General features: G+C 41.6%; 1 protein-coding gene across 2 annotated transcripts in view; it reads right to left on the reverse strand.

Moving 5' to 3' along the window:
• Window positions 1-3447: 3447 nt before the first annotated feature.
• Window positions 3448-27495, reverse strand: part of LOC117255545 (uncharacterized) — a 28911-nt gene continuing 4863 nt past the window's right edge. Inside the window, exons 2-9 of one of the 2 annotated variants that reach the window (XM_033624561.2) lie at window positions 22326-22420; window positions 21868-21949; window positions 16402-16771; window positions 15065-15139; window positions 11105-12291; window positions 7725-8554; window positions 7266-7499; window positions 3448-5338 (exon numbers count right to left, since the gene is read on the reverse strand). In XM_033624561.2, coding sequence (XP_033480452.2) covers window positions 5085-5338; window positions 7266-7499; window positions 7725-8554; window positions 11105-12291; window positions 15065-15139; window positions 16402-16771; window positions 21868-21949; window positions 22326-22420 — 3127 coding nt within the window. In that variant the 3' untranslated portion in view covers window positions 3448-5084. Of the gene's footprint in view, window positions 5339-7250; window positions 7500-7724; window positions 8555-11104; window positions 12292-15064; window positions 15140-16401; window positions 16772-21867; window positions 21950-22325; window positions 22421-27495 lie in introns of both variants that reach the window. The other variant, XM_033624560.2, reaches the window with a different exon arrangement.

Below are 27495 nucleotides of genomic sequence, written 5' to 3' on the forward strand. Positions count from 1 at the left end.
TTTCAAAATCCATTGTGCAGTTGTTTAAACTTATTACAAAACGTTTTTGTTCATTCTCGTTCTTCCTCCAGGAGCGCACACAGCACTGTTGAGTCGGCACTTTTGCTGAGCTAAAAGACTACAATGACTACAACCTTGTCGTAAACAACCCCCTTTCCGGTTCCGGTGGTAGAGGCTTCTATAGAAAACCAATGGATTAGACAAAATGTCAAATGAATCATCATGGAAACCACAGTTTGCTACAATTCTTATGTCAGAACATCCAAGAACACCACTGACCACTCTGTGAGTTTCATGGCTTTGAAAACAAACATTTAGGGTGGTTTTAGGACAGGTTCACACATGGCCATAGGCAGCAGTGTTAAGCCAGGCAGGGGAAAGCCAAATTCTCGTCACTATTAACCTTAGTTGTCTTAACCACTCTATTTCATCATAAACAACCTAGAAATGGGGCTCAAAGTGCAAAATACCGCACTTCTCCTTTAAAGAGACCCAAACAACTATGAAAAGACACATAACAACCACATGGACACACAAAATGACCACAAAGAAATAAAGCCACAAAAAGATGCATAACAACTACAGAGTCTGTGTGACTTGTTTGTATGCAGGAGAGCTGGTGAGGCCCTTTGCATATCTGTGCCCAGGGGCCCATTGTCTGATAATCCACCCATATACAGGATATCTTAATATCTGTGAATTACATTTTCAGACAGGCCTCCTGGATCTTTCTACAGCCATCCACTGAGCCCTGCCTGTAGCTTTGACACCGTCCCAGGCAAAGCTTTGACCAGTTCGTTCCAAACAAAAGATTCAAATAAAAAACAAAACAATCAAACATGTTTCTTATCCAGAATTTCAAAGTTTTTGGACAGGAAAGCACTGATGCCGTGGCAGTAGCTCTTGTCCAGCCTGATGTTGACTATGCCTGCTGTTCATGGTACTATGGGTTAACTTCGTGCCTTAAAAACAGACTTCAGACTCATTAGGGTAGTTAGGGTTAACATCATCTCACCTCACCATGACCTGTCTCATTTTCACAGTCTTAGGAGGTGTAAAGTACAGGAAAGTGTCTCTCAGATAGAGCTGTGCATGGTGCATAAGATTGTAGACACTCTGATTGATTTTGTGTCTTGCATGTTCAAGAGTAAACTGGGGAAGGAAACTTTTGTGTATAGCCTATGGCAGTGAATCTGCATAGATTCTTAAAGTCATAAGCAGCTTGGGAAGTTTCAAGCTGGTGCTGAAGAATTGGCTAAGAGGATATTCACAGTAGGATATTATGTCTGATAACATGGTGTCTCCTTAGTTATTTTTCTGGTTGTGTATTTATGGATAATGAATAACAGTTAACTTGATGAACTGACAGTGTAGGCAAAGGTCACGATTGCATTGCATTGTATTATTGTTTTTATAATTAATGCTTTTGTGTTCCATTTTTCCCATGTCAGATGTGCCATCTTGTACCCTTCACTTGTTCAACCTCCACCCCTCAATGGACCACAATGGAAATGAGCCTCAGACCTTTAATGTGTTATTCTGACCTTTTCTTTTATGTAAGCACTCACTGTCTTGAATGAATTAGTATTTTTCTTTCACAGAAATTAAATTGTCCATTAAAATCAAAGTCACACTTATGCATTCTTGGTCACCAGCTCTTTTCTGCATGCCCAGTCACCCAGCTCCCAGTCACCCTAGACTAGTGCCTCAGCACCAGTCATGCCCACCGCTTTAGGGCAACTCGGTTCACCTGTTCCTCATTACTCACAGCTAGTATATGTACCCAGGCATCAAGGTCACTTGTTGCTAGATTGTTCTTTGCCACTCATGCAAGACTCTCTGTCATTTTGTGTTTAGAGACAGTTTCTCTGACCTCTTTGTGTTTCCACCATTTTCTCTGCTACTTAAGAAACTCTTAAGCCTTTTAGAAGTCCTCCTCCCTGCTCCTAACAGTGTTTCCCCTTAGGAGCTCCTTTAAGGTCTGAGATGCTTTGTGAATAACTTTTATCTTTACAAGGACCCAGTCTTAACTTTAAGGGGAAATTCTAAGAAAACGTCACAATTATAAGAATTTTCTGAGAATTTTGTCACTAGGAGCAGTTCTTAGTGCTAGGAAGCTTTGTGAATACGGACCCTGAACTGTATTGTGTGCTTTTCACTTGTCCTGCCCTGTACCCACTGGGTCATGATATTAACCATTATTACCAACTTTTTCTGGCTTCCTGTGTGCTGCAGTTGGGTCTTAATGCAACCCATTGAAATCAATCAATCAATCAATCAATCAATTAATCAATTGAACAGATTTTCTTGCTCATGTTGCATTCAGTTAGGACAAGTCTGATGATGTCTTGATGATGTCATTCTTTGTATGGCCTGCCTATCAGTTGTTTTTCAGCTTAGAGGGCACAGATAATATTTGACTGCAATTGCTCCCATTTGTTCTGGACATGAAAGTTTTTCCCCCTGGAAACTGTGTTGCAGCTGGAATCGATCCAGTGAGGTTACAGCCACCAGGACGCACATTTCACGGATGTAGGTTCCCCCACAGCTGTTAGAAGTGATGTCATGATGACATTACTCCAGTTTCTCTCCTTGGGGTATCCTGTCTTTATACTTCTATTAACATCCAGTTCTTCAAAATATGTTTTTGTATTGTCAACTGTTTTCACCCACACAGGTTCACCTACAGAAACAGGTTCACCCCTGAAAAAGTCCATTGCAACAAGAATCATACCACTTTCAGGAGAGGGGGTTTTCATTATGAAACAGGCTACATTTTACTAAAGCAACAATACATATGTTTATATCTTTAATTTGAGTTTTAAAAAGTTTAGAAAAGTAAAACTTTAAAAAGTAAAAATTTGGTTCAAAATACAATTTGGTAATCACTGCTTATACTTAGGAGGAACATGATTATTGCTGCCCTCCTTGGCCCTCTCCAAAGTGATGCCATGACGTTTTTTGTTGCTGCAGATGAATTCAGAGTGGGTTTTGCTTTCATGTGAGAGGTCACAGACTGGATATGAAGACGAGGTTACTTCACCAGGATGGAGACCAAAGGCTGATGAAATTACCTTGTGCTGCTTTCTCAGTCATCTATAGATGAGTCATGCAGTCTGCAATATATCTACTGAACAGGTTTCCATCCAGGTCTGGTACAGTCTGTCACTGTAGAAGGAATCTGTATCCTTGGTACTGGACTCTCCTGAGTTTTCAGAACTGTTTAAAGTTTATGAACCAACACCTCCATCTAGTGTCTTAAGTTGTGAATTGCATGAAGGAGACAAAACTGTAAATACTGCAGTCCTGACCATGATCTCAAACATGTAACTTAACTTGAAAACAAGAATTTAATACATTACAAATGACTACACTCTTTTCATCAGAGGGAATCACTTCACTTTTGGTAAAGTAAGGCCCTGACATAAATGACCACAGCACAAAACATAGAGCTTTAAATTTTTATAAGACTTATAAAAAAGAAAAAACATAACACAATAACCAAGGCATGTCATACATTGTGTTTTTTCTTTGTTTCTCTGAGGAGTATTTACAAACAGGCTTATTTACAGATCGCGATAACTCGGAAATGGAAAAAGCTACATATAGCCTAGCACAAACAACCAGTTAGCATAATGATAATATATTTGTTATGTACAATGTAACTGGCAAGGCTAGAGCGAGAAAGAACATAAAGATTCTGCAAAAGGTTTAAATAACTTCAAGTATCTGTCTTGAGGTTTTAGTCCGATGGACGCAGAGTCTCAGCAACGCCGAAGAGAAGCCAAAAATCTGGTCGAGCTGCAAACCGTGTAGTGTGGCTGGGAAAGGACAAGAGGAGCTCTAGCCAATGGGAAAGACGACACAGACAATGCAACAAACGTGGTGACAGAACAATCACATCTCTGATAAATGCCCACTTTTTGAGAAACTTCTAAAAATAACCAAGGGAAAACTCCTCTCCTTGTATAAAGTGATATCCAGCTTATTGGCCTATAGCACCTTTTTTACTGCTTTGAATAACAAATGTGCAACAGGCAGAAATAAACAACAAACGACAGGAAACGAGAACATACTGTTCCTCAGGGGGGAAATGGTAGCTGTCGACATCTTGAGTCCAACGCAATGGGTCTTCCAAACAGCTCTCATGTTTCTGGACTTTGTGGTTTAACCGAACATCTTGGGTATCCATAGATAACTTCGTAACATTCTGAGACCTTTTGTCTCTCTCGTGAAACCCTCACTCTGGAGTTCTTCATCTCCATTGTAATCTTGTGTTCCACTTAAAAAAACTTCATAAAACTGTAAAAGAGTAACTTATTCATCACCTAGAACCTTACATGTTAATGGTGATCCAAATATAATGAAACCACTGTCAGAATTGCACAGTCAGCTGTATGAAAAGAAGAACTAGCTTGCTTGAGGAAAGATCTGGTTATTATTCTAAGTTAACAGTAGTTAGGCCTACTCTAGTTATATAGCCACTATTAAGAAAAGTGTGACCCAAGCACAGGCCATTTGTCCTATTAACGTCTCCAAGTGCATAAAACACTAATGCTACTTCACGACGTTCATGTAACAACACTGCGGGGCTCAAATGCCTCCCTTGTTTACATTTCAGTTTAGAGTAACTGTTTTGGAAGCAGAGAAATAAAAAAGTCCATATACAACACAACACAGGCTGCGGCCAGTGTCCCCCAAGTCCCCCAAGGCATGTCTCAAACGGCACCCATCCAAGTGCACTGCTTTTGACAACCCACAAACCAGGAGCACCATAAAGACTCTAGTGTCATTTTTTAAGACCTTTTTTAAAGAGCAGCAAAACGTTAATTCAGATTTCTGTTCTGTGTGGCTCAAAGTAAAAATGCCATTAGGTGTCAAATTAGCTAAAAAAAAAAAACAAAAAAAAAAACAAACCAAAAACAACGTGCTATTAGAAGAGTGAAATTTTGGACCGTCCTCTCAAAAGTAGTGCATTTCCTGGGCAGGAGGGTACCATTTGAGAATCTGCTCTGATCAGCTGCAACACACAAGACATCCTCCCTCTCCAGCCCCTCCCTGCCTCCCCTGAACACTCTTCCTCCTCAGCAGACAGTGAGGGGCTGGGGCTCACTTTCGCGCCGCTGGTTTTTCTTCAGCAGCTGAATGCGATTGTGGCAGTAGAACTTGATGGCTCGCCAGTCGCGGTGGTTGCTGACCAGCAGGGGGCACTGCTGCAGGCAGCGCTCACAGTCAGCCTTCGCAGGGACTCGGAGCTCTGTGATGTTTTGGGTCAGGTGCTCCTCGACTGCCGCACGCTCCGCCTCTGACCAGGGACGCTTCAGGACGCCTCGTTTTCCTATAGAGGAGGAGAGATGAATCCAATACCCATGTTTAACAGCTTCTCTCATTGGGCATAAGGGAAGTGAACCCTCCCTGACCATCAGACTCACTCTATATCCACTCTGTTCAAAAGAACTCTGAGTTGTACTTTTCAGATTCCAGCATGTTTTAGCAAATTAGTCCAAGGCTGCTTGATTCCTAACAACTGGTGCCTGTGAGTAGGTTTCTTTTTACTTGTTTACTGTATAAATGTGGGCTATTAATTCCAAATTCAGTCAATTGGCTTTGATGTATACTGACATGACAGATGAAAACTGTAGTTTACTGCTTGTCTTGTTCCCTTGCATGATACTGTAACCATTTCTGGTACTTATTGCCTGACAACAGTGTTGTCACAAGTTTAAACTAAATCTAATTCACAAGTTCTGTTTGAAAATGTATTGTACATGCTTCATGGTTTTGGATGCCTGAGGTTCAGATCAGTTTGCCCTCTGCCCTCAAGTCAAAAAGCGAGGAAGCAGTGATTATCTTTAATAGCAATTTTAGAACTAGGGATGACAATTTTCTTCAAACAGTACAGTTAGTGTCGCCCCAAGAATTTTTTCATTGAGGTGGCCAGAGGGAGCCACTGAAAATCTCAAAATCCAAAAGCCATTCAGGAACTCTATTATGTTTTTGAAGTATACTGACTAATTAAAGACGGTCACAGTAAGAGTTAAGGAATCACATACTGATATACTTTGGTTTCATATTTTACAGTTAATGTTACTAGTTATCTGATGTGAATAGACCAATACCTGAACTGTTAACATTTTGACTTCCAAAACAATCCTGATTTAATGTGTTTCATATCTATAAATGTGTTAGGCAATTGATTGTTCTTCAGATAGGCTGGTTGTCCTTTCCCTTAAAAAGTCAAATATTCAGCTTTAGATTGATTGTAAGTGGGAGAACATTTACTGGGAACAAGCCTTCTCAAGTTTAAGGGGACTCGTGGTGCAGGGGGCCAGCAATTGTATCAGACTGGCCATGGCCCCCCAGGCCCCACCTTGGGGATGCCACTGGTTACGACACATTATACTGATCGGTGAAGATCTAAGCCACATCCAATTTGATGTAATTCATTCTCAATCCACTACAAAGTCACTAACATTCTTCACTTCATTAATGTCTAAATTGTGAATTTTGCTGGTTTTCTTTGTCTGCAATGACAGTAAAGTGAATCACTTTGGGTATCGTGCTGGCAGTTGGAAAAAAAAGGAAATCTGAGGATGTCACCGAAGACTATTAGAAAGTGTGCAGACATTATTTAGTATTCTCTGACAGTTTATAGACAGCTAATCAATTGATTGAAAAAATAACCAACAGTCACTGTATATCGAAAATGTCTTTATCTATGAAGCATTTCTATGAAGAATAGTGAGCATCTTTCAAGATATCCTAACCATGACAGTAACATTTGTAAATCAGTCCACATCACCCAAGAAAAAGCACCATGGAGAACTTTGGAAATTCTGAAGTTGTTCACACTATTTTGTTTCTGTGTGCTCAGCAGTGTCTTTTTTTTCAGTTTGACCAGTGAACTTTGCCTGCTGGGATAAACATGTACCAGTACACTTCGTGCTTCACCTTCAAATACTGACTTGGAGTCTGTCTGATGAAGCAAATGGCTTGAACTGCCCATGTTGTAAATCTTGTTTCACCTCCCTCTCCTTAGACACACACACACACACACACACACAAAACTGTCCTCTATTCTTAGTTTTCTCATTGCTCTTTCCACATTTTGATTATCTTTTTTTTTCCCGTTGGTTATTTTAACTTTTGTCTCTGGGTGCAGTGTTTTAAATCTCACCTGCACAGTTTCATTCATCTTTCTCCATGTTGTTCATTTGGGCAATTGCACTTATACTTGAACCCCAACAAACCTGATTTGGGCTGACCTGAGCCTCTCCTGCGATTTGCGGGTGGAGGTGGAGGAGGTGGAGGGGGCGGCTGGATGTTCTTGAGCTTCTTGGGTCGTCCCACCCGTCCGTTGTTCTTGCCCTTTCTGACATAGAGCAGAGTAGGTGTAGGGTTCGGAGCAGGAGCAGGGGCTGGCGATTCAAGCTTCTCCTTCACCTGTTCCCCTTCAGACTCTCCTTCTGAGTATGAGTCCGCAGAATTTCCTGACATAACTGGAAAAGAAAGAGCAGAACCTCATTAGTCTAATCTGTCACTACTCTCCGTGCTCTCCTATCAAACACCTCCTCCTTACACACAAACATCTAGAACAACTGGAGGAAGGGACACAATCCTTTTCCAGCCAGGGGATGTTTGACACCATAAAAGGAGGGATGATACAGCTCGTCTTGGACAACAGAAAAAGACATCAGTCCCATTCATTCATTCAGCCAGCTCACCATCCAGCTCCAGGCAGATGTGGTTCAGGCTCATTCCTCTGAACAGCACTCCATCTCTCTCTCCACAAAGCACCACTCTGCCCACTCTGCCCATCAGGCCTGGGTCTTGGCCAATTCCGGTACAGTTCTGTGTCACATGGTACTCTCTCTCCAGGAAGTGCTCTAGCCTCTCCACAGCGCTGCCTCCAGGCTGCCCGGGTTCCTCTCCCTCTCCCAGTAGCAGCAGCTGGGTGAGTATAGCTACCTGTCGGCGAACCCTGGTCTGGGTCAGAGCACGGGGATTGCGGGTACCACTTGAGCGGGCTAGGCTGCGGAGGAGGTCAGTACCTCGCAGAGGAGTGGCAGGGGAGTGGTAGGGCCTGGCGAAGACATACGGATTTGCAGGGTCAACTCCCACATCCTGCCGTGTCTGCAGGAGGAGCTCCAGGCAGGGTTCGCAGTGAGGGGGGAGGATAAGGGGCTGGACTCGTCCACGTTTACCCTGGACCCCAACTCTAGGGAGGTGAGGAAGCACCAGGCGCTCAAAGGGGGACAGGGAGGCCTCCAATGGAGTAAGCGCTGGAGGGGCACCAGGTGGGACAGGAACAGGGCACTGGGGAGTGACACGAGCACGATATTCGGCGATGGACAGCTTGGAGACCTCACACTCGCGTCGTCGGTTGTAAAGGATGAGGAGAGCCAGGCTGGAATGGCACAGAAGGCGCCAGGCCTCTGCTGATTGTAGCTGCCGAGACAGGGATAAGAAGGCCGAGTGCTGAAGCCGACGAAGGTACAGCACCAGAGAGGACAAGGACGAGAGGAGGGGCAGCATGTGGTGACGCCCTGACCCACTGAAAAAAGACAGATGGTGAACAATTAGTTCATATGTTCATTCTAATAGTATTAATTCCAGTTAACTTACAACAACTTAGGTCTAGTGTAAGTTTTAGGGGTGTAGTGGCAGCTAGCAATGAGGCTAACAGCTTGCACCATCTGAAACTTTTTCTGATTAGTTTCTTCAGTGTTCACTGTTCAGGAGCTTTTTACTAGGAATGGTTATCCACAGAGGTCTCTTCCTCTCCAAAACTAACAGACCAGGTGATTTAAACTGTTAAAAGCACTAAATAAAGCAGTTTCACGTTACAAATAAGTGTTTCTCCAATATTGTTCAGCACACTGCAGATAGTCCGCTTGCCTTGTACTTACAAATGTGCACTCACCTATTTTCTTTGGTAACTTAATGTGTGCTCACTTTTTTTTTTTTAATCAGACGTTCAAGAGGTTTTTTAGCATGAGCCGAACTACCCGCAGTTGTCTCCTCCCTCTCACTAACTAACAGGCCAGGTGATTTAAATCAGTAAAAATACTGAATAAAGCAGCGTCACGTTACAAATCAGTGTTTCTCCAGTGCTGTTCGGTTTGATAGGGACAGCTAATGTTTGCTCACCTTTTTTTTCTGTTAACTAAAGAACCAGACGTTCAGGAGGTTTTTTCCTTGAGTTGCCTTTGCCTGGGCTCATAGCAGATCTGGTAGCCTTTGTAACATTACTGGCTAGATATCAGATACTAATGAGATGGAAATCATCAACGCCACCTTCCCACACTTTATGAATACAGGAGATCTCAGTAATTTACAGCTTTAAAAAAAATCCAAATGTACACTTAAGGCTCTTCAAGAAAATCTAAAAGATGTGGGGTCATTCTTTGCCTACATGGAGAAAATTACCTTATCAGCTATCCTCAAATAATGTCCCACTTAATCTTATCACTTTTTATCCATATTTTTTACTGCTATCTTGACCTTAAGGGTGAGATTATCGTCTACTGTAATAAATAACATATGACAAAGCTGACCGTTGTCATGTTTCTTTGTATGTTTAATGTGTTGTATGTCGTCATGATGCAAAAATGCGAACGGCCCACTCTAGAACCAGTCAGTACTTTTACATGCACAGTTACTAAGCCATTAAATGGGACTACTGTCCTTGGCCCAGTATGCAAGCACTGGAGGGGAATTGCTTTATTGACTGGAGTATGTTTGACTCCACTGTGATAGGTAGCAATATGCCCCCTTTCAGCTTGTTAGTATTGGACCTTTTTCCTGGTTGACTTATTATGACACAGACCAAACAAGTTAGCTACAGTTAGCAAGCAGCAAATGTGTACCATGGTGGACAACTTTACGGCTCTGTACATTTCATCCTTCCAAAAACTCCACAGATTGTTGCTGGCTTCCTCTTCTGAAAGGCATTTAATGCTATTTGACTTCCAAGTCAAAGCCTCGGGCGGAAACTGTGGAGCATGCACAGAGCACCTAGGCCAGTTTGGGTCAACTGACTGTATAAATGCAGAAGTAATTAAACTTCCGATCACATTATCTGGGTGCGTTAGTCTGACTTTGAGAAATTGGATTTAGTACAATTTCAGTTGGACTAACATGTTTGGTTTGTCCATTCTGGGCCACTGTAGAAACATGGTGATGCAACATGGCAATCTCCACTCAGCTAAACGGTTCATTCTGAGGTAACAAAAACACAACAATTCTTAATTTTAGGTGATAATACACTAAAGAACAAAACACACTTATTACATACTATATTTAGTGGTACTTTGTTACATTATCCTACAATCTAACTGTACCAATTTTTATACACCAGCTATCATGTTACAACAGAGACCAGCAGGTTTTCGAGGTGAACTTTGGGATGACTTGTGTGTATAGTTGCAATTTTAGTTGTTTGTTTTAGGGTTGCAACTAACAGTTATTTTCATAATACATTTATCTGCTGATTATTTTCTTAATTCATCTTTTTTAATAATCAAATTATCATCTATTTAAAGCAAAAATGGCAAACCATCACTGGTTCCAGCATCTCAAATGTGAAAATGTAATGCTTTTCTTTATCATCATTTAAACTAAATATCTTTGGTTGAAAGTGAATCACATTTTCTTTTATACTGTCCCTTGTATGATGAACTGAGAACTCCAATATTTACCGAAATGTCTGGTAAAATCCCAGAAATTCTCTGGTGCTCTGATGATGATAGAATGAACTGGTTGTTTAATTTTAATGTCTTTAAGCTTGCTAATTTTGTATGTGAAGCCTCTAAAAAGCATCAGGATGGTTTATATGCCTGGTATCTGGTTTTCATTTGCTGTCATTTGTTTCTTCTTTTGTTTGGTGTCTTGTAAGCCCACTCGGGCTGGGCACTTCTGGTGCATGACACAATAATAAAAAATCAAATCAAATCAAAATCAAAACTTTGGGTATTGATTGGTTGGTTAGACAAAACATTTTATAGAAAAAAATGATTAATTGATAAATCAACAATGAAAATAATAGTTAGTTACAGCCCTTCTCTCAAATTTGCTCACAAAGCAGGCAAAGACCTCAAGTTACCTCAGCAAGTCCTTTTCCTTATCCTCTGTCCCACTTTCATCTTCCACCTCCATCACTCCATTCTCCTCCTCCTCTTCCTCTTCTTCCTCATCTTCTTCATCTTCTTCTTCTTTTGGTGGCTCCATCTCTTTGGACAGCTTACTGCTGAAGGGCTGAGGGCACACCACCTCAACGTCTTCCTCCTCTTTGGGCCTCTTTATCTCCACGACCTCCACATCTTCTTCGTCTTCATCCTCCTCGTCCTCTCCCTCCTCCTCCTGTCTTTCTGTCTTTAGCCTCCTCATTGCTCCCTTCCTGGACTGCGTTACAGCCACAGGGGGTGGGCTTCTCTTCAGGACAGACACAGGCACTGCATTCTGTCCTCGTGGAGGCGTCAGCACAGGTGGAGTGGAGTTTCTTCCAGAGGAGGTAGGGGATTGGTTAGCTGCTGTCAGAGTGGGCGGAGGCATGGAGAGGTCCTGGACGCCAATCTGTGAAAGATCTGAACTGCGGCTCTGTCCTACGGCTTGTGACGACTTTGGATGCTGCGAAGTGTGTGTGTGAGCTGTGGTAGGGTTTTTGTTCTGTACATGCAGACGGGGCATCTGTGTGTAGCGCTCCACCAAGGCAGAGCACACTTCAGGTTGGTGGGCATGGTGTTTATCCAAGTGGCGACCCAGGGAGCGGAAGTGGCGTCCACAGTGCTCACAGGTTTGGCGCATGGAGTCTATGGATACTCCTCCTCTGGGGACATTTATGTTGATGTTGCCTTTGGTGTTGGAGCCCAGTGGAGCTGGAGCTTTGAACACAGGCTTAACTGAAGAGGAAGAGGAGGACGAGCAGGGAGGGGATGACTGTGCTGGAGGGTGGGATAAAGAAAGCGGACGGTTGTGATGAGGAATGCTGGTGGGGGAGACTGGCGGTGGCCGCCCTGATGGCGTTCGATGGGTGGTCTTTTTCTTTGAGGGAGCGCCGCGCCGTTTCTTGCGCCGGCGTGGTGCACGCCCGCGGGGGCTGGTGTTGTCTTCATCTCCAGCGTCTGAGTCACTGGCGTCAGAGTGGGAGATGGGGGAGGAAGAGGGGGAGAGGGACCAAGAGGGGGTGACGTACTCCTGCTGCTGCTGCTGCTGCTGCTGCTGCTGCTGCTGCTGTTGCTGCTGCTGTTGCCGCTGCTGCTGCTGGGCTGTCAGAGAGAGAGGCTCATCCTCCTGGAAGTGAGAGACAGTGACAGGGTGGGGGAAAAAAAAGAACATGTCACCTGTTGTCCAGAGACTTTTTTTGCACTATTATTGGGGTGTCAAAGAAAACTACATTTGAGATAAAGACTTTTTGGTGCATTCAAATGATTTTTACTGTAACAAGTTAAGTTACAGTGATCAGCCACTTACGAATATATGGATCAAAAAGCTTAAGACAGAATTATTCTCATATAAATGCTGTTTGAATAATTAACTTTTAGGAATCGAGTAGTCCACTTGCAGTGTTCGTTTTGGGTCTTTTCATACATGACGACATATGGAGAAAAAAACTATGAGAGATCAATTTTCTTTTTTTAACTTTAAAAAAGCGTTTCTTATGGGGGCAATACCGATGCCCATGAAGCACTCAGAGAACATTTGTGTGGATCTGTATTTAAATGCCAGTTTAGTCCTTCATGCAAATTTTCACAACATAAATTAAGTATTCTTATTTGTTATTTCCATGGCCTAGGATTAACATGACTTACTCTAGAACCAGGGAAGTTTCAAACTGATGTCATAGGGGTATAAAGTCTGGAGCTGCTTCATACACAATGAACTGGAGTCTCATTTTGTGGACCTGCTTTTTTTCATTTTAGACCCAAATGATCTTTTTTCTCTTGTAGTGTTCTTAAACAGAAAATGTACCCATATACTCAGAACATTCCGATGGGTGCTCTAAGTGACATCTGGAACATCTTTCAATATTAATTATCTACGGAGCAGCTCCAGACTTTATGTCTTATGACATCACAAATTTGGGTTTTAGCAAGTTTATTAAGTTTTTGAATTTGGGGGAGAGTTGTTTGTGTTCGCTAATATTTTTGGACTGCCTTAGACCATAGGAATAAAATGTATGAATTTTCAATTTAATTTAAAGTTATTTTATAAAATAATTATTATATTTCACTTATAAATATAAGTTATTCACATGGCTTTTTTAGTTAGAGACTAATGATAATTATATTCCAACAGTCCAGTTTAATCAAATGTGGCACACGATAACTTCTTTTTTTTTTTTTTAATTCTATATACTTTATTAATCCCCGAGGGGAAATTCAATTTTTCACTCTGTTGTCAATTACACACAGGTCCGAACACACACATGCACAAACAGGACCTATACATGCACTAAGTGGAGAGATGTCAGAGTGGGCTGCCCATGACAGGCGCTCCGAGCAGTTCATATAATAAATAAATATACATGTCATTTACCTGCATGAGAAGTAAAGAAAAGAGAAAGCAACAGTTGTAATAATAATAATAATGATCTAAAGTGATCACTATCAGTGATTTCCACTGTATATATAATTGCTTTTCTGTAACTTTTTCAAACCTGTATTATGTATACCTGTATATGTTTATTTGAGCATAGCATTCATAACACTTAAGTGAATAAGTATATATAAAACCTTTGGGATAATTATCTGGAGATAAAAACCTACCAGCTGCCCAGAGATGTTTTTCCTTAACAACAGTGGTCACTAAGCACTTGGGTACTTAAACTGACTACCCACCAAATCACCACTGTTCACAAAAAATATCACCATCATGTCACAGATTGGCTCCATCACAGCGCAGTCTGAACATTGTTACTGACATTACAGCACAGATGCGTTAAAACTTTCACCAGTTTAATCAGATGCACAGTCAGGAGAGTCGTAACATTTTAAAGCAATAAGCACAAAGTGGGCAAGAGAATCAACAGTGAATTGTCTGCGCGCAAGTGATAAATGATTGCTGCTTTGTTTCCTTACCAGAGCATTCAGTGTGTGGAAGAAGGCAGATAGACAGCACAATGACACTAAGCATAAGCAGGTTACGTTACTTATGGGGTTTTACTTTAAAGGAGTTACACTCGATGACATCTTGTATCATTAATACGCATAATAAAACAATTATCCAGAGCAGGGGGAGGAAGACTTGATGATAATGATTATGTTGAGTCCAACATCAGTGTTGTCCACCCACATCCAGACAGGTGGCATCCTGCAGGCACAGCAGTGCATCACAACCACTACATTTGCTCACTAATATTCCGTTTGTATTGTACAGGGGCAGTGCTGATTTTTACTGCAGAGATGTTTGGATACCATTCTTGTGAGAAACGCATCGCAGAGCATAAATAAATATCAGATGCAATACATGTATTGACTACATTTAAAATATTTCCTCATACAGTGAAGGTTCTGTCAGTGTTTTTTTTTTCTTCGCTAAAATACATTTACTTAACTTCTTTAATACCACTGTTTTGTAGTGTGGCAATCGCAGTTTTTAGATTCTAGTGAAGATCATAAAGTTTCCAAAGAAACCAAATAAGTCAGGTTGAATTTGGAGGCAATAATCTAAAACCTGAACTAAATCATATTTTTGGGGCAGGTGAAAAGATAACAATGACATTAATATCAACTTTTTAAGTAAACATAGTAATCTAGCTATTCATTTGAGCCATGTTTTTGTCTAGCTGGACCCTTAGGTCAAACATTTACTCTCTTTTAGCTCTGTTTTTGGTCTTTACAAACTCCTGAGGGGAAATACCTGTGTCTTTAGCTGCTAAATACTCCACTATGTTCACCACGTAGTCTCTGACTGTTTCTGTGAGTGAGCAGGTAGTGTACACTGAGTAGATTTAATTCATCAATTGGTGTCCATTGTCTTGCTGTCACTTCTTAAAATTATAAAATTGATGTTTTGTCAGTCAAACTGTGCACGTGTTAGGGAAAATGTGGTGTTTTTCTCTTACCTTTTTGATATTGTTGTTATTCTCGGAGTCAGAGTTACACTCATGTTGCGCTGGAGACACAGTGCCACGGAAACCCTGTGGGACATTAAGCAGTCACATTAAAACAGCCGGCACACTGCTCATTAATGTCTGCCATCACAATCAGACTGAGCTGTCACTCAAAAAGCAGGAGGACACCCCTTCACAGTTGGTCATAAGCGCAGAGGTTGATTAGGACTCCAAATCTCCCACTAAGAAGCCAAACAGGAGACGTGAAAAGAGACCTGCAAATACCGTCAACCTCTTATAAGCGATATACATGGCTGTTATCAATCAGGCTCGGATACAGCTATTAACGGAAACCTAAAAAATATCAGTTTTGGGACTTTATCTCAGCCAAATTTAATATGGCCTTGAAGGAACTGTGAGCAACTCTGGTCCCACTTAAACCTCTGATGTCAATTTCTCAATTTCGTCAATTTAATTTCCTTAAGCGGATTCTGGGATCATCATTTTGTTGAGTAAATTGATCCAATCTAATGAGATCCATTAAAGGAACAGATGTCATGTAATAACCATGGTTACTGTTGCTAAAGCACTATAGGTAGAGAGAGAACTGAAGCTCAGCCATCACCATGGTAACCCCATGCCTTGCTTAGCTTTGTGTGTGTAGCACGAATATGTGCACAGCGGGTAGTGTGAATATGTGTGTGTTTGTGTGTGTGTTTGTGTATGTGTGTGTGTGTGTGTGTGTGTGTGCGACAGTGAGTGTATGAAGCTGATCAACAGTGTGTGAATACACATATGGTTGCCTATCTGAAGTCATCAGAGATATGCACAGTGTGTAAAATGTATTTCTATACTTATGAGGACCAAGTAGCCATGGACAGACAGGTGCAGAGAATTGAAGAGAGATCATTTCAAGGTTTTGGATTAGACATTTAGAAAGTTCAGAGTTGAGATTATTATTAAGGTTGAAATTATGGTTAGACAAATTACACATTACAAGATTAGACGGTAAAGCTACAGCATGCATAAGTAGTGCTATGGATACATTGTGTTGCGGCCTATTGAAGCTTCTCAGATGTATTTTCCTCTTCTACAACTAATTTCTTCTTGTGTGACATTATTTTCTCCAACTTCTCTATAAAGCTGCACTGGAAATATCAGTGTTAGCAGGTTCCATGCTAATGTACAAATCTATCAGCAACACCAACTAAATGCAAGACATATCACCAAATTCCAAGTTTAACAGCGTAAAATACATATATTTTGGGGGGTTAATGATGAGGGAATACATATACTCAAAGGAAGGTACATATGTGTGTAGTGTAGGATCTGTCTTTAAAGGCACTGACCAAGTTCTCTCCCCATTCTGTCAGGCTGTAGTCCACAGTGATCTCCTCCCCCTTGGTGATGTCTCGGATGGCAATAACGACCAGCCGCACCTGACTCCCACAGTGGACCTCTCGGATGCGGCAGTTAGGGGAGGGGGGAAATGAGCTGGCTGTTGGGGCTGGTGCAGAGGCTGTCGGAGCAGATGGAGCTGTGGACGCGGGGGTCAGAGACGGGGCCTGAGCTGTAGTCGCTGTGGCCGGGGCGGGAGCAGGGAGTGGTGTTAGGGTTGGAGCAGAGGAAGCGGCAGGAGCTGGAGCTGGGGTAGAGGCTGAGCAGGAGCTGGTCTTGGATCCAGTGGAGACTCTGTCATGAACTTGCACTGATGGACCACTGGGGGGTAAAGGAGGTGGGGAATTGAAAGTTAAATTCACTACCGTCATCAGACAATATGTGCTGTTGGTCTGTTTCTATTCTGCTCTAATGCTTTTTTTTATTAGACTAGAAAGACATCCAGCAAAAGTAATCCCCCTCAAACATCAATTATGTCCCATTAGAAGTGTGTGGTGGTGTATTTATCTGCAGAGAACCTGCCCTTTGCCTGTATTTTCTTGTTTTCTTCTTACTTTGCTATGTGTGGTATGTTTATGGGCATGTAGCCCCTAGCCGATAGGAGCACGCAGTTGAGGTCAGGTGCCAGACAGTAAGCAGCATGCACCGAAGAGGAAGCTATGAAAACCTCAGACACAGTGCTGGAAAAACACAAATAAAGCGAGGTGATATGACAAATGGACAAAGCTTGTTCAAAAATAAAAGGGAATCTGGGGATGGCTTTCACTTTTCCTTTTGATGATGAGCAACCAACACACCAAGCTAACAGTCAGCTGTCGTGCAATGTTGGGCCATCAGTGTGCGTCCATGGCCCTTGTTGCTGCATCGGCCCGCACCGTTGGCCTTGTTAACTTTTTTTTTTTTTTTTTGTAAAGATATTTTTATGGGCATTTTTTGCCTTTAATTGATAGGATAGTGAAGTGTGAAAGGGGGAGAGTGAGAGGGAGAGACATGCAGCAAAGGGCCACAGGCCGGAGTCAAACCCGGGCCGCTGCGGCAACAGCCTTGTACATGGGGCGCCTGCTCTACTACTAAGCCACCGACGCTCCGGCCTTGTTAACTTTTTTCTGCCAATTCAGCATGTTGAATTGACATCTGTGACAGCAGAACCCATTGGTGAATTAAATCACTCAGATTGGCAGCGCAGCTAGTGCAGGAGAAAATAAATAGAATTGAGGAAAGTAAACAAACAGCTTAAGTCAAGAGGGAGTGACACCAAAACAAACCTGTTCCATAAGGTAAGATTACTTTCCTTTAGCCAAGCTCTTTAGCAGAAATGTTTCCTTATGGTTTGTGTTATTGTGCACGGTAAATATGCTCTGTTCTTTCAACTTTGGATTGTGTTGTTAATGCTTTACTGGCTAAATAGCGTCAAGACAGTTTTCCGATTTCCCTTTTTGATTGCCTAATACAGACTACCACCACCTGCTGGTGTGGAGAGTTACTTCCTCTCATGCAAGCACAGACCATTCATGCTGGTTGGCCATCAGTTTGAGTCTTTACAGTGTATTCATGTGCAACTTTCTGGCCCAGACACAGCGACATGCCACAACACTCCAGGGGGCTTTCACTGCTGCTAGTTCTCTGAAGTCAGTTTGGTGTGTCTGGGTCTTAAAAGAGAGGATGAAGGGAGACAAAGAGTTGGCCTGTTTTCTGTTGGATGGGTAGGTGCCAGCAGTTAGCTTGCTTAAGTATTGACATTTCCAATACAAGAAACGAAACGTTTCTACAATAGGACAGTAGCCTGCAGTCTACATACAAGCAGTGTAGTGAGGAGGGGCCAAGTCTGAATGTTGTGTTTACAAACCGTAATCAACAATTCCTGTAATTGGCTGGACAGCAGAGGTGAGGCCAGCCCTACAAACATGAAAATCTGTTGTGAGTGAGTGATGAAGTTACACCATTGGGTGGAGTGACTGATGATGGGAGTGTTGCTATTTCCCCATTGGTCGTTGTTCTTTCAAAATGAATAGGTGGGGACAGTCCTGTCATACTGTATTCCTCATTTTCTGTAACCAGTGTAGCATGATAGCATGGTGAAATTAGCTAGCTAACTAGCCAGCTGCAAGTTGAGTTAAATTCAACAACTTAAGGCTTTGTCCATATGCTCTTGTCACAGCATATTGCTATTATGAGACGAGGGACGAGGATTAACCAGTGAGCCAAATAACTAGCCAGGTAACTGGCCAGGCATGGGCTGAATGTCAGTTTTGGACAGAGGAAAGAGAGGATCACCTCATCTGTTTGTTTGAGGAACAGCTGTGTCTTTATCACACAGGCCTTACATTATTTTAAACATTATTGATTGTTGCCAGTTACAATATCAGAACAGGTACCATCAAAGTTATGACAAGAAACTGAAAATAAGACACTGATTGAAAATGAAGTGAATGTAACATGTTAAATGTCATATCAAGTGGGGCGTCGGTGGCTTAGTGGTAGAGCAGGTGCCCCATATACAAGGCTGTTGCTGCAGCGGCCCGGGTTCGACTCCAGCCTGTGGCCCTTTGCTGCATGTCACTCCCTCTCTCTCTCCCCCCTTCATGCTTCTCTGTCCTATCCATTAAAGGCTAAAAATGCCTGAAAAAATATCTTTAAAAAAAATATATATATGTTGCATCAGGTGCCGCAACAATGACAGAATTCTCCTTTTGGTAATTGCCACTTATTGGACGTTTTACAAACTATTGTAATGAGCTGTGCATCCTCCACCAGTCCAGCTCCCTTCTATTGTGTGACTGTGTCTCACTGCGCTGTTTTAATACAATATGTAATCACATTGATTTTTGGACTGAACCACAACAACGAGGCCAGCTCTGTAAGCGAAATTCAAGGCGATGTATAACTCTGTGACTGAGTGACTTCCGGCAACTTCCTGTTTCAAAAAGTCCTCATTTTAAATCAAAAGCCCTTTAACATTTCATACACGGTCCAGCCATATGCTAGGTTTTGACCAAGTCTTGTTTTTACATTTTTATTGTTGAAGTCATTTATCAAACAAAAAGCCAGACATTTACTGATTCCAGTTTTTTAAATGCAAACATTTGCTACTTTTCTGTTTTATTTCATTATAAAAAAAATACCTCAAAATACCTTTTTGTATTTGCTGACTTCACGCTGAATTCTGGGAAATTGAGGTTGTTGGGTTTTTTTTTTTAAATTTTGTCATTTTGTTAAAAAACAATTTAAATTGAAATCAAAATAAATGTAATGATAATGGAAATAACCATTAAAGACAGCCCTGTAATGTTTCTGTTTTGTCATATTGTCATTCATCCATTTCATTGTGAGTACACTCTGTATGTAGAGGGGTTATATGTTAAATGTAGGCTAAGGGTTGATACATGTTCTAAAAGCCAGCTTTGCTCTTTCATAATTTGGCTATATGTCACAAATTGCTGGAATACAGGTTTGTCAATCAAGGTATAGGAGCAGGAATTAATTGTCATTATTATGTCTTGTCACTGTATTTACATTCTTCTAGCCGCAGGGTTCATTTCTTTGCTTTAGGGATACATGGCAGCTGCAAGAGTGTAAAGCAAACAGTAAAAATCCACACATACAAGCTGATGCCAGTGCTTCAGGGCAGTGATTCTCAATCTCAGTCCTCAGAGTGCTGCTGATTTTCTATCCTACTGGCTAGTCAACAGCATTCTTCTGACATCTCAGGTATAAATCAGCCTGATTATATGGCTAAAATAAAAACCTACAGGGTTGGTGAGTCCTGAGGACTGGGATTTAGAAGTGCTGCTGTCAGACAAAGCTGTCCTCGAGTGCTGAGTTAAGATCAGCAGCCATTCACTCTTTTCTAACTATTTAAACATTCGAACTATTTAACCTTTTTTTTGCCTGCATACAATCTGTACAAAATCGTAAACCTAACAGCCAATAGTAAAAAAGAAATATGTATATGTATATATACAGTACAGGCCAAAAGTTTGGACACACCTTCTCATTCAATGCGTTTTCTTTATTTTCATGACTATTTACATTGTAGATTCTCACTGAAGGCATCAAAACTATGAATGAACACATGTGGAGTTATGTACTTAACAAAAAAAGGTGAAATAACTGAAAACATGTTTTATATTCTAGTTTCTTCAAAATAGCCACCCTTTGCTCTGATTACTGCTTTGCACACTCTTGGCATTCTCTCCATGAGCTTCAAGAGGTAGTCACCTGAAATGGTTTCCACTTCACAGGTGTGCCTTATCAGGGTTAATTAGTGGAATTTCTTGCTTTATCAATGGGGTTGGGACCATCAGTTGTGTTGTGCAGAAGTCAGGTTAATACACAGCCGACAGCCCTATTGGACAACTGTTAAAATTCATATTATGGCAAGAACCAATCAGCTAACTAAAGAAAAACGAGTGGCCATCATTACTTTAAGAAATGAAGGTCAGTCAGTCCGGAAAATTGCAAAAACTTTAAATGTGTCCCCAAGTGGAGTCGCAAAAACCATCAAGCGCTACAACGAAACTGGCACACATGAGGACCGACCCAGGAAAGGAAGACCAAGAGTCACCTCTGCTTCTGAGGATAAGTTCATCCGAGTCACCAGCCTCAGAAATCGCAAGTTAACAGCAGCTCAGATTAGAGACCAGATGAATGCCACACAGAGTTCTAGCAGCAGACCCATCTCTAGAACAACTGTTAAGAGGAGACTGCGCCAATCAGGCCTTCATGGTCAAATAGCTGCTAGGAAACCACTGCTAAGGAGAGGCAACAAGCAGAAGAGATTTGTTTGGGCCAAGAAACACAAGGAATGGACATTAGACCAGTGGAAATCTGTGCTTTGGTCTGATGAGTCCAAATTTGAGATCTTTGGTTCCAACCGCCGTGTCTTTGTGAGACGCAGAAAAGGTGAACGGATGGATTCCACATGCCTGGTTCCCACTGTGAAGCATGGAGGAGGAGGTGTGATGGTGTGGGGGTGTTTTGCTGGTGACACTGTTGGGGATTTATTCAAAATTGAAGGCACACTGAACCAGCATGGCTACCACAGCATCCTGCAGCGACATGCCATCCCATCCGGTTTGCGTTTAGTTGGACGATCATTTATTTTTCAACAGGACAATGACCCCAAACACACCTCCAGGCTGTGTAAGGGCTATTTGACCAAGAAGGAGAGTGATGGAGTGCTGCGGCAGATGACCTGGCCTCCACAGTCACCGGACCTGAACCCAATCGAGATGGTTTGGGGTGAGCTGGACCGCAGAGTGAAGGCAAAGGGGCCAACAAGTGCTAAACACCTCTGGGAACTCCTTCAAGACTGTTGGAAAACCATTTCAGGTGTGTGTGTGTGTGTGTGTGTGTATGTGTGTATGTGTGCCTGTGTGTGTGGACTACTCGCAGCGATGACACAAATGTACACTCACCAGTTGTGAGAAGTAGAATCTGTGTTGTAGAAAGGCCCGTCCAGTATGGGCCGTTTATTCTCTGCTGCTTCTTTACGATCACCTGAGAGCACAGCAACAGTCAGTATAAAAGGATTACATACAAGTATGCAGGGACACACACACACTCACACACTCACACAAAGGTCATCACCTCATCTCCTGGAGCACACACACAGGTGCACATCCCAGCACATACACAGGCAAGCACACACACACACACACACACACACACACACACACACAAAAGTAGGTCACACTCACTTGCACACGCTCCACCCCCATACCAATCGCACAGACACACAGACAGATGTACGTACACGCACACACACGCACACACACACACACACACACACACAAACACCACACACAGACACGTATACACACAGCTGATCGCAGTGAGAATATAGCGTGCAGATATAACACATACAAACACACACCTGGGCTGAAGCTGTGTTCAGGCACGCTCTCTTCCTCAGTGTGTGTAACAAAGACTTTCACGGGTGTCCCTTTCCTTTTTCTTCCACAGCCGCGCCTGCAGAGAATACACACACACCCACACACACACACAATTATCATTTAATCAATCGACCTACTGGCCAAACTTCAATCAGGTCAGAGAATGATCAATAAGCTGATGGCCACCTAATGGATCAATACAAAGTGTGTTTAGCACTCCCGTATAAGCAAACACAACACCAAAAAAAACACGGAAACAAAGATACAGCAACTGGACAATGATTTTAACTGTTCTTTACTGTATATGTCTGGAGTAGCTAGTGCATGGTTTCAGACTCAGGTGATCTGCACTGACTGAACAGGGAGCAATTAGTTCAGTCCGAGCCCTCTTGAACATACTGATTTTGAAACTTTGTCATCTTTCCACACCACACACCAGGTTAATATGAAAGTAAAAGAGCTCAGGGCAAAGTTTCACTTGAATGTTCATAAAATGCCTGAGAATTTTTAATTCATAGGCTAAAAACACTCTCAGTAATTAGGAGCAACCTCACTTGCATTTCGACCTATTCACATTAATTTCACTCAGCTGTCAGATATTCATATGTAAGTGTGAATACTGTCCCCTGTGGACCACCAGAGGACAAATCCTTTCAGTGCATTCTTTGCGCTATGCAATTATTTTACTTTTTAAATATTAAAGCAATGGTGTCAGTAGGAGAAAATGTTGTCACTACCAAGCAGCAACCTCTGGGACTGAAATATGAAGCCAAACCAAAGTGTCAAAAACTGCAGTTCCTTGAATGGCCACTTGACGCTAGCTCCAAGTGTGAGTCAGTCCCCAAAGACCCCCATGATAAAATGCCCAACTTTACAGCAGAAATAAACATGTTTACAGTCTGGTACAAAAAAAAACGTTTTTGGCCTTCATAGCTTTTTCCAACACTCATGAAAACTCCATGGGGGCAAATTTTAAGATTAAATTTTACAGCTTTTTTGCCTTTATTATATACGACAGATAGCTGTGATAGCGGGGAAAGAGAGGGAATGACATGCAGCAAAGGGAAAGAGGTTGGACTCAAACCCAAGCTGCTGCTAAGGACTCATGGTCGAAATTCATAGTATATGGACACAGCAGGGAACACCTGCTGCAACATGCCTGTAGCAGAGTTATAATCAACATTATAATCAACTGAAGCTGCTACACTGACCACGGAAGCCATGCTTGCCCACGCAGGCATCCTACAGCTCTTGTCTATATTTACAAAGCAGATCAACGTAACGTAGCAGAGCAACCATGTAAGTGATTTTACATTACATTAAAATAAATAAATCAAATCAATGTATCACGTTGTTAAATCGATCCAGTTGATTAACTCTGTGTCAGTTAATATGGCTTACACCAGTGGTTCTTAAGTGGTGGGCCACCACATACTGATGTGCTGTGAGACCAATCCAGGTGTGCCGTAGGACTGTGTGATAACAATGCATCATTACAATATTCAACTGAGCCTATACAAAAAGTAATGAATTCATTTTTAATAGACTGTATCAGTATGTTGTGTGCACCCATTTCCAAATTAAGAGGCAAACTCCAGCTAAGAAAATGTAATTTAATTTAACCAATTGGTTGCTGTTTGCGAATGGGAATTTTAAGTGTGTGACACATCAAAAGCCCTGATTGGCAGCCAGTGTGAGGGATGATAACAATTAAAAAGAGGAAGCTGTGAGTAGGACAACTGATCGCTTGTACGGAGCAAACTACAACAAAGCACCAGTGAAAGTGACCTACCACCGAAAGAAAAGGAAAAGAAATCTGTCTGCAGGAAGTAATGTGAAAGTTACCTGCCTTTTTTTTCTTATTTATTTGTCTTGTGGCTTGATAAGAGTGATAACACATGTTACAGATGCTACTGTACACAGATATAAATACAGGTGTGCCTTGAGATTTTGGCTTGCCCTTTGGCATACCTTGGGCCCATACAGTTAGAAAACCAATGGCTTACACTTCCAAACCCTGCATAACCAACTGCATTATCACATGGCAAAACACACCCACAGTGAAGCTGGCAGCAACCAGATGGAGTCTGTGTAGCGAGTAAAAACCCCACTCTACCTTGCCTACACGGCACTTTGGCTGTCAGCCTACAAAGGGCACACGCTCTACCAGGTGAGTTACCGGGGCACATTTATATAACTTGCCCCTTTTATGTTATTATGTATGTATAGCTGATTTGAGTGACAGGTTGTTTGTGAGATGTCACTTCAGTCAATGGGTCTGATCCAACATCTCATTCAAATATGGTCACTCCTGGCTTCAAAAACCCAAGATGGCTACAGCCAAAATGCCAGACTCAAGGCTTCAAAACTGGAGTCCACAAAGCAATGGATGAAGTTTCGGTGACTACATACATTATTTATTAACAGTCTTAAGTCACAACAGAGCCCAAAAGAAAAAATAAAATAAAACAATCACTAGCATATAAACAGGCTGAATGTGATTTTATTTTTTAAAACTAGTGCTTATAAAATAACTGAGTTTCAGTGTTAATACCAAAACAATACTTTACGTTGAGGAATAAACTCTATGTCTTCCTACAAAACACTTTTTTTTATATTTGAGAACTTTGCTTAAATAAATTGTAGTCCAAAACTGGTAGATTTGTGATTTAAATCAGAAATCCTCTGATCAAATAATAAGTAGGGAAGAGTTCAGAGTACAACAAGAAATTTAATTCCAGCTTTTGATAAATCTCAACAACCCAGAAATGGCAATATGATCTGGTCTGCCTGTCTCTTTAAATTAAAACATTTCTTTAATTATGTGTGGGAAGTGCGTTATTCTATCACTTAGAATAAAACAAATCCCAGAGATCAAATTGCCTTCTAATTTGCCAATTTGTGATGCTTCGGAGTTGAAAATAACATCCAATGAAAAAGACTAAAAAGTTAAAAAATAAAAAAAATCACCCTGCCACTCACTATCACCGTTTCACAAACAGTTTCAGCAGGTTTCATTTCTGAGGCATATCAACAAACTGACTCCAGCTTGATGATCATTATGTAAACAGTAACCTCTGAATAATGACCACAACGACCACAGTAAGATTCAGCGAACTAGTAAGTGTTCATAGTTGAGTGCTCTGACCCCTGGATCACCACTAAGGAGTGTGCCATTACCCCAGAGAGCTCAAACGCAGCCACCTGTGTGAGCCCAGAATGGCCAGGCAAAATTATCTTCTTCAGACTAAATCCATGCCAAAACCGCCACGCTCAGAAGAGCCAAACTGATCCCGCCTCTGCCGATTCTGGGCTTGTTCTGTTACCACAGATCACAATATTGTTTTCCGTCAGTCTATTTTTTACTCGCATGACATTGGAGGCTCTTAAAACTAGGCCATAGGAAGATCGTGCTTTGGATTTTGAGGTGTTCATTACTGTATGTGTATGTGTGTGTCTGTGTGTGTGTGCAGACAAGAAAGAAAAAGAGAAAACACAGAGGAGAGGAAGAAAGGCAAGAAGAAAAACGGGATAGGAAAGAAAAAAGTGAAGCAGCAGAAAACAGACAGAGGGAGAAAAATAGGAAAAGGGAGCAAAAGAGAAAAAAGACAGAGAGAGAGAGAAAACAGAGAGAGGGAGAGATACTCATTCAGCAGAGATATCAACCAGACCCATTGTCTCTGTATTGATCTACTCCACTCTCATCTGGGCTTGTGATACTTTGCGCACATGTCTCTGTGTGTGTTGGAGTGCGCAACTAGAGTGTGCGGCTGCAATTGTGCTCACATACATAAAGACATTTTTCCCTTCCACCAACCACACAAATCTTGGCTTCAAATTTATAAATCGAAAATCAAACATGATCATTATCAAAAAGTCATGAGAAAGCTTGAGCATAAGAAAAGATCTGCTTTGAAACACATCACTGTGCTGTTGCTAACACAACTAACATGCAGACCACAAAATTTGCTTATAAATCAGGAAAACTTGTTCACTTCACTTTAGAATCAGTGCTGTATAACATTAGTTACTGTTACATATATTTGCTCCAAAGGGTGTTACAACAGTTTCCTCAAACAACCGCAAGTTTCCCTCCGTAATACTGCACTAAATTGTGGTATTTTACATATAACAACACAGTAAACATAATACTACTGCACAATGGTCCAACCAACATGACCGTAGCAACCAACATCCCTCAAGAACTCACACTCACTATGTCACAACACCCTGCTGTCTTTATTATGAGGCAGAATGAGCTTAGTTTTACGTCTGTACACTGAGGCAGGGCTTGTAATGATAATGCTGAGAATACTTCACCTATATTAAAATGTTACTGGTTGAGTGTGAAAATATGCATGTTAATTTTAACCTTGGAAACAGTAGCTTGTCAAAATAAACTTACTAGATTTTTTTACCAGAGCTTTCAACCACGACTCACTTACATATTTAACACGATGACAGCTGAGCAAACTCCATGATCCATGATTTAGACCATAGGATGCAACTGAACAGCTTGGATTACGATTTTCTTAGTAAATCAGGCTGGTGTCCAAGGCAACACAGTCTATCACCTTTGCGCATTATTTCAGACTTAACTTGTCACACGTGTAGAACCATAACCGTTTGCTTGGAATAATTCCTTTGGATAAAAGAAATGTGCAAAAATTACAACATGATAATATGGCTGCATGTAGGGATGCTTCAATTTATTGGCTAAACACTGGCATCAGCCATCGGCAAATAAGATGACATTCACCTACAGCAATGGCCGGAGTTTTTCTGTTGTATCTAATCGACTTCATGCTTGCTAAAAAGCAAGGCTTGAAACCATAGCATCCCGCCTTCCCAGAGATCGGAATGTGGCCGAGGAATCACAGGAGCTGCAGTTTTTATTGAGAAGGTAAAATGTGTTACGAGCCATTATAAATGAAGCATTGTGGTGCTACAGAGATGCCCCAGCCAACAAATCATATTCCAGATGTAAGGGAACATGCTTGTTTGGGACAGACTCCAGCAAATATATCATCATCATTTTAGTAGTTACAACTCCCCGGCTCATCCCAATCCCAATATCTGTCAAAGCAATCATAATATGTGGAGCAGAAAATTACAATTAAGGTTTTTTCGTGAATCTGTATGGCTGAATTT

This window comes from Epinephelus lanceolatus, chromosome 3, assembly GCF_041903045.1.
Source record: "Epinephelus lanceolatus isolate andai-2023 chromosome 3, ASM4190304v1, whole genome shotgun sequence".
Lineage (NCBI taxonomy): Eukaryota > Metazoa > Chordata > Actinopteri > Perciformes > Serranidae > Epinephelus > Epinephelus lanceolatus.